At 38.6% G+C, this 14,073-nt stretch overlaps 1 protein-coding gene across 1 annotated transcript in view; it reads left to right on the top strand.

Annotated features, from left to right (window-relative positions):
* Positions 1-14,073, top strand: part of LOC109388440 (dystrophin) — a 1,592,311-nt gene that overhangs the window by 874,861 nt on the left and 703,377 nt on the right. The window contains exons 26-27 of the mRNA XM_019653146.1: positions 4,820-4,990; positions 11,521-11,703. Coding sequence (XP_019508691.1) covers positions 4,820-4,990; positions 11,521-11,703 — 354 coding nt within the window. The remainder of the gene's footprint in view (positions 1-4,819; positions 4,991-11,520; positions 11,704-14,073) is intronic.

The raw sequence follows: 14,073 nt of genomic DNA, 5'->3' as shown, positions 1-14,073 counted from the left end.
TTGTAATTAAATGTATTGGAGTGACAGTGGTTTGTAAAATTACATAGGTTTTAAGTGTATGTATCTATAGTATATCATCTGTAATATATATCACGTTGTGTGTTCACCACCCAGTCAGTTCTCCTTCCATCACCATATATTTGACCCCCTTAACCTTCTCCTATGATCTCCCTTCCCCCTTACATGACCTAGGTTTTGAAAGGAAGAAATCACGTACATAGTCAAGAAAAGAAGGAAGGCAATGCTTTAGGAAGCGGAAAAGCCAAGCGTGGGTATTGGAACCAATTCAGGGCTTCAGAAAGAGTGGAAATGAAATGTGCATCTATGCCGTACAGATGTGTCTACACACAAAACGAGGGGGTGATGTTCTTTCATGGGTTAAAGATAACTAACTCCATATTTGTTTTTAGATTTTACAGTGGAAAATCACAAATAATTAGGGACAAAATTATCCAAATGCCCGATATATTTGAAGATACATTGAGATCCCATGATCGGACTTTGTAGTATAAAATGGTTGAGATTATTTTAAATTCTAAAAGTGATATATTCAAATTGAAAAATATCAAGATTCTACCTATTTTTAAATAAAGGATAATTATTATGAAAATAACCCACATATTAATTAACCATACTTAAAAGATGGAAGGAAGAGTGGGAGGGAAGGGGTTTTATAATTATATATATCTTTATTATATTATATATTTATTAAAGAAATTAATCATATACGTGTAAATACATAATTTAGGGAAATTTTAAAAAAATTTTATTGGGGAACATTGTGTTTTTCTAGGACCCATCAGCTCCAAGTCAAGCAGTTGTTTCAATCTAGTTGTGGAGGGTGCAACTCAGTGGCCCATGTGGGGATTGAACCGGCAACCTTGGTGTTGGGAGCACTGCACTCTAACCACCTGAGCTAACCAGACACCCCTAGGGAAATATTTTTAAATTCATTACTTATCAGAATATTTATTTATTTAAACATATAATTACTAAACATTTTGTATCAAATATAAAACAGTATCTATCTGCATGCAGGCTATAGTTTAGTAAAGAAGATGGAAAGTAAACGAGTTAACATGATATTGCACAAATGCTTAATTTTAATGCTAATAAATGGTCTGCCTGGAGCCATCAGAGTGCTCTGAATGAGAATAACAAACGGGAAACCCCACCTCTTATTAGGTAGTCAGTAAGGTCTTTTCTGAAGAGGCGACTTAAAAGCTGGTGCCTGGTTAGCGAGAAGAGCCTGATACTTGGACGTGTGGACTGGGAAGATTGTGGATAGAGAATGAATGAAGCGGGAGAGACTCCTGAGGCAGAAGGATGAGTGGATGTGAGCCAGGAGGAAGCAGGTGGGAAATAAAGAGTCATGTCCTTCTTTTAAGTCACAGTGAGGCTCAGTGTGTCTGTCAGGTACATTGGGAAGCTATTAGACTCTTAGGCCCAAAAGTGGCATCATGGCAAGTGATTGTTTAAGTTTGCTGTTATCAGAAGAATACACTGAAGGGGCGTGCGTGGAAGCATGTGCGAATTGCAGTTGTCCAGGTAGGAAAAAAATACTGGCAAGGAAAAAAGAGGGTGAACCCTCGTTCGCTGTTTCTGGGATTGCAGATTGGTGCAGCTACTATGGAAAACAGTATGGAGGGTCCTCAAAAAATTAAAAATAGAACTACTTTATGATACAGCAATCCCACTCTGGGTATGTTTCTGAAGAGAAATCTGTGCTCTCATATTCATTGCAGCATTATTCACAATAGCCAAGATATGGAAACAGCCCAAGTGTCTCTCAGTGAATGAATACAGGGGACACACACACACACACACACACACACACACACACACACACACACACAAATACATGGAATGTTATTCAGCCATGAGAAGGAAGAAAATCCTGCGTTTTGCAACAACCTGGATGGGCCTTGAGAGCATTATGTTAAGTGAGATAAGACAGACAGAGGAAAACAAATACTGTATGATCTCACTTATATGTGGAATCTAAAGAAGCCGAACTCAGAAACAGAATAGAATGGTGGTTGTCAGGGCTTGGGAGGTAGGGAAAATGGAGAGATGTTGGTCCAAGGGTACAAAGTTCCAGATATACAATGAATAAATTCTTGGGACCTAATTTACAGCATGATGACTAGCGTTGACAATATCGTATACTTGAAAATTGCTACGAGAGTAGACCTTAAATGTTCTCACCACAAAAAGGAAAATGGTAGTTATGTGAGGGTGATGGAGTTGCTAACTTCGTAATCCTATCGTGGGAATCATTTCACAATGTAGACGTGTATCAGATCATTACATTGTACACCTTAAACTTATACAATGTAATCTGTCAGTTATATCTCAAAGCTGGAGGTGAAGAAAACGGAGTGGGGAGGGGCAGTGCTGAACGTTAGTTTTACAAATTCTGGAGCAGGAAGCATGAGGAATTTTCTATTTTATCTACTAGGTTGAGGCAATGTAATCTGCTGATAGTGTGAGGGTAGATCGGGCAATTTAGGGCTAGATGTTGGCATCACTGATGTGGTTAAGGTGAGGGTGAGATTGTCATTTTAGGGGTGGCTGGTTAGCTCAGGTGGTTAGAGCACAGGCTCATAACACCGAGGTTGCAGGTTCGATCCCCGCATGGGCCAAGGAGCTGTGGCAGACCCCCCACAACTAGATTGAAGACAACTACTTGACTTGGAGCTGATGGGTTCTGGAAAAACACACTGTTCCCCAATAAAAATTTATTTAAAAAAAAAGATTGTCATTTTAACCCAAATCTTTCATAAAAATCCTTCTATAATATGAAACCACAAAAAATACATCTTTCTCTCTGATCAGTCATAGAGCTGTGGAATGTTACATTTAGAAAAGACATTGGAAATCATCTGGTCCAACTGCTAGGTTAGTTACAAAGCTGAAACAAAGAGAAATGAAGTGATGTGTCCAGGTTCACTTAGCCAGCTAATGATCAAGTCCAGATATCCTGATTCCAAAGCTGATGTTCTTTCCAATACATTCATGCTGTCACCTCAGAATAATTTCCTGCCTTTCTTCCCTTAAAAAAAATCATTCCCGACCCCTTTCTTCTGCTTTAATTTTATAGCACGCCATGTTTTTTTACTACAAGTTTTGGCTAAGTTCCATTAGTCACTCTGATATTATTGTTGTTTTGTCAACTGCCTCTAAAGATTATAGCAGAGAATCTAAGTAGAAATTTAACAGCATGTTTATTTAGGCTTATTATAGGCTCATTTACTATGCAAAATAATCTTTCTACCTTAACTAGTATAATTGTTGGGCATGATGTTCTAGTTGTGTCAGAATGAAACGCTTACTTACATTTCAGTAGATCCGGTACTACATTCACCTTGGAGACTAAAGAACTTAAAATAGTTTTAATTTAACTAAATTAGGTTTAAGATGGTGGTAAAGTATAAGAAAAAATTAATATGATGGTTCCGCACATATTTAGTATTTGCTAAAGTACCATTAAAACTTCATTATACTAAAACTATGCATTACATATTAAGACTTCCCAATTCCAACTCCCACTTAAAAGATAGAATTCTGTTTAATCCCAGAGAGAAAAATAACATCATTTCATTAGAGTTACTTTTTACCATAAAAGACGAGCACTATATATAATCATTCTAATACTAAATTGAGCTTTTCCCTCAGTGTGGTATAACTGGGTACTTTGTAAGAAGCCATTAGCATGCCTGATGTTCCTGTACATGTTTTCAGCTTCGCTCTTCTTCTGGTTAGCAAGTTGGTATTTCAGAGATGTGTGAAGCTTTAAATCACAAGTCTATATTACCACAATACTGCTTAGCAACCTGCTTTTTAAACTTAAAATTATATACAGAACAACTTCCACTTCAGTACAGATGTATTCAGTGAAGAGCATCACGCTGCATGAGATTCCATTGTGTGTATATTTATCTCACAATTAACTAATCCTCCATGGAAACACCTTTCAGATTGTTGCTGTCTTCAAAGCTGACTTGAACAGTGTACATGCAACTTTGTATTCTTTGCTTTGTGTGGTTGATATTTAGAGTGGAAGAGTAGACTCAGGTGTATAAATGTTAAAAATTGTAATACTTTTGCCAATTTACTGTCTACAAGGTTGTGCTATGTTGGGTATTTCCCTCAAGAGGTATGAACTCTGGTTCCCTAGATCCCTGCCCAAATTGGGCATTTTTGCTAATTGTTTTGCTAATCTTACATATGAAAATGCATTAATTCTTTTCATTTGCAATCATTTCACTTTAAATGTTACTAAGCATCCTTTCACATGGATGGCCACATTTTAGTTTTCTTTCAACAAATTATATGCCTATGTCTCTTATACATTTTCTGTTTTTACTTTCTCATTTGTGAGAAGTATAGAAGTGTTAAGTTCCTCAGATATTTGAAATTTGTAAGACAGTACCAAAGAGCACAAAGAATAATTTCTATGTGTGCCAATAAACTTACTTTTTCAGTTGAAACATATCATGAAAACATTTTTTTTCCTATTCTCTATTTGGAGAAAAGCACTGCCACATGCAATGGCTAAATTATAGTTCTAGGGGAAACTGTTCATTTTATTAAGTATGCCAAGTAAATGGCTACATCTTATTTTAACACTTATGTGAAATTAAGCGTATCCAATTGTTGTGAGTTATTTTCCTCAATCACATCCATAAGCTTTTTACTTCTTCATTTTTTTCTATCTAAGCATTTTTTTATTTCCAGACTGCTCAACAATAATATAATGATAATGTTTTATGACTTTCAATATTCATGCTTTACTTGTTGATTTGTTTTATGGCAGGTCCATGCCAGAAAGGAAGCCTTAAAGGTAGGCTTGGATAAAACTGTAAGCCTTCAGAAAGACCTGTCAGAGATGCATGAATGGATGACGCAAGCTGAAGAAGAGTACCTAGAGAGAGATTTTGAGTATAAAACCCCAGATGAATTACAGACAGCAGTTGAAGAGATGAAGGTAAAATAAACCAAACAAAACAAAGAAAGAGAAAGGTGCAACATTGCTTGAAATGGTCCTTCTGCACAATGTGCTCTTTTCTTGGTTTAATAGTAGAGGTCGATTTTTAATTAATGGTGCTTCAAGTGTGATATACATTATGTGGAATTCTTAAACTTTTTATTCATTTGAATGCATTGTGGTCGAAATACAAACATTGACAATCACAGCTTAGCACATTGTACCCTTCAAATTATATAGTATTAGGAGATTGAAATCAGCTAATCACACTAGCTGTTTCTAGCTGATGCAAATTCAAATTGGGAATATGTCAGAGTATTATTGACATGACTGTTGACAATGTAGTCAGCCGGCTGTGTTCATTTGGTGGTTTAAAGGGGTTTCTTAGAACTTGGAAGGACTAAATATTTTAAGTGATGCCCTTTAATATGTTAAAAAGGACTGAGTTTACATGTATTTCCCTTCAAACAATAGGATAACAATGTAATAACATTTACTTTGGAGCTAGGAATCTGGTATGTAGTAGGGAATTGAATCTGCACAATGACATTTCAGTATGGCCTTGGGCAACTCACTAGGCAGTATAATCCTCTATTTTGTCATGTCTAAATCATCTCATTTCCTAACTTGAAAGTATGAACTAATGATTGACATTAACATGTAAGTAAATTGCCTCGTTCAGAGGGGGTACTCAATGATTAGCGGCTATACTAATAATTTCTATCCTTATGTAGTAGCAGTAACACACAATCTGTCCATCTTAGCCTGTGTGAAATATTGATAGATATTTGTTTGGCTTGAGGCCTCATGTCAGAGCAAAATTATTTTGGAGCCAGACACTTGGGTTTAAAACCTGGTCAACTGTGTAACCTTGAGCAGGTTACATAAACCCATTTTGTGAACCGGCTGTCTAAATACCGGCTGTCTAAAAACCGGCTGTCTAAATACCTAATTTGAGAATTAATTGAAGGGTGAAACACGAAAGTCCTAATGCGATGCCTGGCACAAAATAGATGCCAAGAACTCAATAATTATTACCATTATTGTTGATATTGATGCTGCATGGTCAGAAATTAATTGCATGTACTTGATTGTATTATGTATATGATCATTCAATGAATATGTGTTTTAATTAATAGCAGAAAGTACTCATAAAAATTCAGATGGGTACACAAATGTGGCTTTAGTCCCATGTGGAAAGTAAAATGAAAACATATAAGGAAAACTCTATTTAGATAGTGATAATTTCTAGAGTATTAAAAACTACAAAATCATTCTTATCAAATACCATGTCATTCATTTATTCATCAACAAATATTTATTGCATACTTACTATGTGCCAAAAAGCTTTCTAGATACTGAATATAGTGGTGATTCAGACATAAGGGCTACTTGAATTATTGGAATATACATATACATTGGAGGTGGGGGGGGATGGCGAGCAATGAATGGAGAAATAAATAAATAAACTCGGTTGAGATCATGATAATTTGCCTCAAAAGTAAACCAGGATTGTGAAATAAAGAAAAGTTAGAGTTCAGGTAGGACTTGGGATGCTATTTTAGGAAGTGTTGACTTGTAGGGCATTTGTGAGGAAGTATGTTTCATCTGAGATAGGAATCCTACGAAAAAGCCAACTTTAAACAAAATAAATCTTATTGAAGCACATTCCAATCAGAAGGAAGAGCTCATGCTAAGACCCCGAGGCTAACTGGGAAGAGAAAGAAGCCCCCCCCCCCCGCCCCGCTGAAGAGAGTAAACCGGGATAATTGACCTGAGATGATTTTGAGAGGGTGGGTAGATATCTGTTAACACAGGAGTTTTGTAGGATTGAGGAGTTTTTATTCCAAGTGAAATGGGAAAGCATAGGAAGGTTTCAAACAAGTGACTATCATGATTTTAAATTTGGCTATGGGGACGTCACCATCGAAAAAATTATGTCTTTATAGAATGTGAGAGCTAGAAGGTACTTTGTAAGCAAAAGAGTCCACACTTCTCTATGCTGATCAAAAAACTGAAGTCCCCAGGGAGGTCAGATAATTTAGTCATAGTCACAGGTTTTATCTGTGGTAGAGCCAATAGCATTTAATATATTCCATCCCATCCTACCCCATCCCATCCCATCCCACCTTATCCTCCCATCCCACTCCATCACACCCCATCCCATCCCATCCCACCCCATCCTCCCATCCCGTCCCATCCCACTCCATCACACCCCATCCCATTGCATCCTCCCATCCCATCACATCCCATCCTGTCATCCCACCCCATCCTCCCATCCCATCCTCCCATCCCAGTCATCATGTGACACCCCTGCTGCCTTTCTCCTCACATCTCTATCCCCCACTGGCTCTTCTCACCATCTCTTCTAATACCACATAGCCACTGCCTCAGACCCCTAAGCAGGTAATCAGTCAGCTTGTGTTCAGCTGCTCTGTTTCTCCTGGTCCCTTCCTTTGGCTCTGGCCTGCTTCCCTCTCTCCTTGCACAGTTGGCCTCTCTGGCTAACCACCCAGTCAGATTGTTTTTTTCTTTTCCAGTGCCCGAGAGCAGACTGTCTGAAATTTTAATTTTTTGTAAACAGTCTTTGAAATGAGTGGCCCAACCAATTAGTCTACATTGATTGGCGTGTTTAAGTAACTGATTTAGCTACACAATTCGTGCATTGGGGGGGGGGTTGGGTAATACTGAAAAGCAGAAAAGCACAGGCAGCTTCTGGCAACAAGAGCAAACGGAGTTGGCAACAAGGTGCCATTTCTTTTGTGTCCTGCCTGCCGGTCGAGGTCCTCTCTTTAGGTCTGTTTCACTAGAGATCTTACCTTGTGCAAACTTTCCACCTGTGCTCCTATTGAGAGCAAATTTATCTTCATTGTCAGAAGACCCCGGAAGACCTACTTGAGCCTCTCTTCCTGATTTATACAGAGTAAAAGTAGAGACCTGTTTCTTGACTTTCCTCTCCTGTGTTTCACTTGAAAAGGATAGTGCTGTTTGGATGACTTCTTTTGCCCCTGTAAACAAAACTTCAATTAGCATAAAGGAGCCTATAGGAGTGTTTGATAAGATGCATCTTACTTCACAATTCTTTTCAGGGTGTACAATGACAACATGCTGAAACTTGATCTTAACCACGTTTTTTTAAAAAAGGAAAACTCTGGAATTTCCGTGTTAACTGTTCTCTTCTTTTTAATTATTTTACGCTCTTGTCACTGTAGTCCTAGTGCTTAGCAGAACTTTCATAAATGTATGTGTTATCCTTGCTGTATGGGTGACAGACTAGAGCAGTGATTCTCACAATCAAGTGAGCATCAGTCACCTGGAGGATTTGTTAGAACGCAGCGTTCTGGGTCCCACCCCAGGAGTTCCGATTGTCTGAGGCTGGTGTCGGGCCTGAGATTATTCATTTCTAAAAAGTTTTCAGGCCATGCCAAGGGTCAAGTTCCCAAGTGGTTCCAAGGAACCATACTTTGAGAACCACTGATTTGACATATTGACAATGAAAGGTGTCTGAGCATGTGACGGCTAGATTTGTGGATACAAAGGGAGCCAAAGTCACCGTTTCTGATGAGGATTACGTCTAAACTAGAGCAGTCGTTTAGTTTTCTACCTTTCCCTGCAGTGCAGAAATTCATCATGATCTTTTTTTTTTTTAAGATTTTTATTGGGGAATTGGGGAAGGGGAACAGTGTTGGGGAACTGGGGAAGGGGAACAGCCAAGTTGTTGTTTTTCAATCTTAGTTGTGGAGGGCGCAGCTAGCTCGGCTCCAAGTCCAGTCATCATCCGGCCGCCCATTGGCCACTCGCGGTCACTGAGCTCAAGGTGCTGTGTTCAATCTTAGTTGCAGGTGGGCATAGCCCACCATCTCATGAGGGAGTCAAACCGGCAACCTTGTTAGGAGCATGTGCTCTCACCAGCTGAGCCATCCTGCCACCTGTTGGCAGATCAGCGGCAGCTCAGCTCGGGGGCAGCTCACTGGCCCATGTGGGAATCGAACCGGTGACCGTGTTGCTCAGAGCTCGCGCTCTTAACCAACTGAGCCACTCAGCCGGCCCCATGATCTTCTTTTCTCTTATCTGTGAACCTTTTTCAATTTCTAAGCCTGTTTTTTAAAAAAGTTTCTGAAAGCCTAAAAAACAAGGAAAGAAGTGTTTCTTCTTTCTGCATTTTCTGATAGTTGCATAGGTAATTTGTAATTTGTGTAAAATACAATTTCATTTACTGGATCCACTTCTTCCTCTTGGGAAGGATTTGAGATGGGCTTAACAGAAACTATGAGAAAGAAAAATATACAACTCTCAGCATGATTTACTTAAACTCTCTGAACCTCAGCTTTCTGATGTATGCTGTGAAGATAACAAAACGCATCTCACAAGCTTCCGGTAAAGCTCCAGTGAGGTGGCATAAATGGCATGTCTGAAAGAGCACACAGCAGCACATACTAAGTGATTAATGGCTGTCACAGTTGTTTGTAATGGTAAAATTAGTATAGCCAAAGTATGGTTTGTGTAGAAACAAATCCCAAACTCAGTGATGCCACACAACAGATTTACTCAGAATTTGGGATTAAAAATTCAAATCAACTAAAATCTGTGAAGGCAGTCGTTTAATAGTCAAAGCAACTTCCACTTGCCATCACATTGTATGATTTTACACCGTTATGGAACAGAACCCAAAGGCATCGAGGGATTTTGTTGAAATTTATAAAGGTATTTCATAGCTGACCTCGTCCATTTCCTGTTCATATTCCCTTACCCTCACTACTACACTGCAGGTAGGCCCAACTTCCACCTGCCAGAACCCGTATTTCTTTATCAGAGGGCTTCCTGTGGCCACTGTATCCCGCTCTTCCTCCCAGTGTGTCTGGCTTCAAGTGCTAGGAAATTAGCATTCCCCCAGCAGCCTCCAACCAGTGATGGGAGATGGTGTATAAACACCCCAGGGTCCTCACCCCTGAGTGGGGTAATCCTGAGGCATGTGTTTCATAGGGCTTCCCAGCAAGGCTAGACAACGATCATTACCTGTAATTGCAAGTTTTAATAAGTATACCCTTATAATCTCTATTCCCTTTCCTGCCTACATTCCCCTTCCAATACTGTCTTCACATCACACAAACTACTTCCGCTTGAAAACTCAACTCAGGGTTGGCCTTTGAAGTAACACAAATGGAAGATCCATTGTGTGTATGTGTGTGTATTTCTTTTTTTAATGAATTTGCTTTTTGTTTTTTGTTTTAAATTGGGTAACTGTGTGTTTTTCCAGGACCCATTAGCTCCAAGTCAAGTAGTTATTTCGATCTAGTTGTGGAGGGCGCAGCTCAGTGACCCATGTGGAGATCAAACCGGCAGCCTTGGTGTTATGAGCACTGCGCTCTAACCAACTGGGCTAACCAGCCGCCCCTGTGTATTTCTAACATACATGTACACATTGGAAGTTAAGGAGTGTAAATACCCTCCAACCAAAGACCGACAGTGACCCTCCTATAGCTGAACAAGTGGGGTTTATTACTTTTCATAATGAGAGAAAGAATTCATGCCATGGGGGACGTGTGTACACAACATGGCGTTGTGCAGGAGCATATTCGAGAGAATCTGCTGTAGGGTTTGCGTTTGTGTTAGATTATTTGAGGAAGGGTTTCAGGGTTTTGCATGTTGTCAATGAGTGGGACTAACTGTGATCGGGTAGCTTCATACATTTTTCCCAGGAGGAGGGAAGATGAGAGTGAGGCTGAAGATGGAATTGGTAAAGATGCAGTGGTGCCGTGCCTCATACTGTCCAGGATAAGGGAGTGTTTGGCGCTTTGTGTTTTGGACCATGTTGACATTCTTGTTTGTGTTCTAACATGGTTATGAAGTGGTGCTGTTGTCATGATCAGCCATGGTAACAAAGTAGCCTTGTCTCATGTTGATATATTGTGAGACACTTTAGCTTCAACACAAGCTGACTAAGGCATAGTCGAGAGTACCAGGCCAACCATCTCACATCAGGGGCCACTCTTCTCTTATTCTTATGATTTTTCAGTTACTGAAAGGAACTTTCTTTTGTCAAAATGTGGTCCCAAATAGAGAAATAAGACTTTTCTATATCAATTATCTTTTGATGTAAACACCATCTGTACTGATTTCAATATTATTCATTCATCTAAGTAATTTATAGGTGATTTCAATTGCAGATTATCAGATATTTTTGAACTTAGTATTGAAATATTTGTTAACTTGCTTGTTTCCTATAAAGACAGATAGAGATAGAGGTACATAGATATCCACAAATACATACATGCCCACATACAGACTACTTTTCAAAGTATTCTGATGAAAGATCTGTTACATTCTGATTACAAATGGTTTTTCTTTCAAGTTCTCAATTTTCACTGGACCAAAATTTGTGGAAGTAATTGGAGTCACTGTTGGATTTCTTTTTATGAATCTCATTTGAACAGAGATGTTGTGAGGAAGAAAGCATATGATAGATAGGAATGAATTTGGGAAGTAAAGTCATGGTCTTGCTCTTAAGGGAAAATCCTTTATTCTTTCAGAGAGCTAAAGAAGAGGCCCAGCAGAAGGAAGCCAAAGTCAAACTCCTGACTGAGTCCGTGAATAGTGTCATAGCTCAAGCTCCACCTGCCGCACAAGAGGCCTTAAAAAAGGAACTTGACACTCTGACTACCAACTACCAGTGGCTCTGCACCAGACTGAATGGGAAATGCAAGACTTTGGAAGTTAGTAACTTTTCTTTTCTTTCTTTTTTTTTTAAGATTTTATTGGGGAATTGCGAAGGGGAACAGTGTTGGGGAATTGGGGAAGAGGGACAGCCAAGCTTTTGACCTTCAGTCTTACTTGTGGAGGGCACAGCTAGCTCAATTCCAAGTCCAGTTGCCATCTGGCCACCTGTGGGCAGCTCGCAGCTGCTCAGATCAAGGTGCCGTGTTCAATCTTAGTTGCAGGTGGGCATAGCCACCATCCCATGCGGGAGTCGAACTGGTAACCTTGTTGTTAGGAGCGCATGCTCTCATCAGCTGAGCCATCCTGCCACCTGTTGGCAGCTCAGTGGCAGCACAGCTCAGGCGCAGCTCACTGGCCCATGTGGGAATGAACCGGTGACCCTGTTGCTCAGAGCTCACGCTCTTAACCAACTAAGCCACTCGGCCTGCCCCAGTTATAGCTTTTCTTGATTCTTATCAATTATATGGCAATATATGGGCATTTGTGAAGCACAGTGATTAAGCACATGGACTCTGGCATAAGACCACCCTTAGGCTTGAATTCTTCACTCAGGCACTTACGATTTGTGACTTTGGGACAGTTGCTTACCTTGTGTAAACCTGTATCCTGTCTGTAAAATGAACATACAAATAGTACCTGTTTCATAGGGTGTTGAGAAAATTAAATGAGCTATATTCTATTTAAAGTACTTAGCCTAGTCTCAGTAAGTGTCAGCAGCTATCATTGTAATTCTCATTGTTACCATTATTATTATTGCTAGGTGATAATAATCCTATCAATAAATTTTCTCAGGATTTATAGAAATTGGTCTCTATTTCTCATATGTTTGAATATACGTAAAGTCAAAAGTATCTTAGCAAGAAGGTATTCTGTTGGAGAAGTATCTTTTATTATAATTACCTTTAATAATACATGTGCCCTGTCGAGTTCTTCATAAGACATGTCTAGCTCTTTTTTGGGGGTATGTTACATTATATTTACTTATTATCGTAAGTCTTGCTTTATCTTTCTCACATGCTTATCTGAAAATAGGTGACAAAGAATTCAGATGCCTCAAATGATTACCATGTAATTGCATCAAAAATAAACTATCGCTGCCGCTGAGCTGCCAACAGGTGGCAGGATGGCTCAGCTAAAAATATAAATAAATAAATAAAATAAAATAAAAAATAAACTATCATCCTCCGTGTGAAAATACTGTTTACTAACAGTAAGGATTTTACTGAGGAACAAAAAACTACTACCAAGTGCTAATGCTGCCAGATACAGTTCACTACATGGGCTTTAAATTAAGTCCTCTTCCCCTACATGAACTGACTCGTTTTTGTGAATATAGTTGATAAAGAATGCAAGTGCCCCACTATTGTTGAAAAATGTTATTATTTAGATAGCTTTTTTGTTTTTTTTTCCCTGATATTTATTTAGGCTGAGTGAAATAAGTCAGAAAGAAAAAGTGGAGAGCCATATGACTTCACTCATATGCGGGATATAAAACTGAAACCCTCAAAGGAACAAGACAAACAAAGAAACAAAAACTCATAGACACAGACAACAATTTAGATAGCTTTTTATATTAAGTGTTTGATATTTAAAGGCAAGTACAACTCAGGCCAGTAGAATAGACCTTGGAAAATATTTTAAAAATATATTTATTATACCAGCATCTAAGACACTTCCAGTCTTATAATTCTTAATTATAAAATGTGATCTTTGAGTTTCTCCATTATAAATTTTAATTCCTTCTTTATTTATCAGCCTGTGTCCCTTTTTTCATTTAATGATTTCTTTATATACTAGATTAGTACCTTCGATATGCTCAAAACTGTTACAGTTGCTGAGAATATAAATTAAAATCTCCTCTATAGAGCTATGTGAGTGCTACAGAAAATAGAACAGAGAATGGGAAAGGAAGGAATGACACTGTAAGTCTCAAGAAAGTCACAATTAATTCACTATCATGTTGCATGAGAGAGGAACTTTGCATATCTAGGAAGTTGCTTTCTGTTAATATTTAAATAAAACACAAATATTTTTTATGTTCTTAATTTCTTTTTTTTTCTTTTCAGCTGAGCCATGCTGCCACCTGTTGGCAGCTCAGCAGTAGCTCAGCTCGGGCCGGGAATCAAACCGATGTTGCTCAGAGCTCAAACACTTGAGCAAGCTCTTAACCAACTGAGCCACTCGGCCGGCCCCTTGTTCTTAATTTCTTTACACAATCATTATTCTTTTTTTCCTAGTATTCATATTGTTCATTTAAGATATATTAATCCATCAATCTATTTGGGGGTATGTTTTAAAAAGAGGTCTTTTATTTTCATATTAATAACAAAATTTTCAAGACTTTTTATTGAATTATCCTTCCATTT

This window comes from Hipposideros armiger, unplaced genomic scaffold (assembly GCF_001890085.2).
Source record: "Hipposideros armiger isolate ML-2016 unplaced genomic scaffold, ASM189008v1 scaffold_197, whole genome shotgun sequence".
Classification (NCBI taxonomy): domain Eukaryota; kingdom Metazoa; phylum Chordata; class Mammalia; order Chiroptera; family Hipposideridae; genus Hipposideros; species Hipposideros armiger.
The sequence above is the reverse complement of the archived record's forward strand: the minus strand, read 5'-3'. Positions and strand labels throughout refer to the sequence as shown.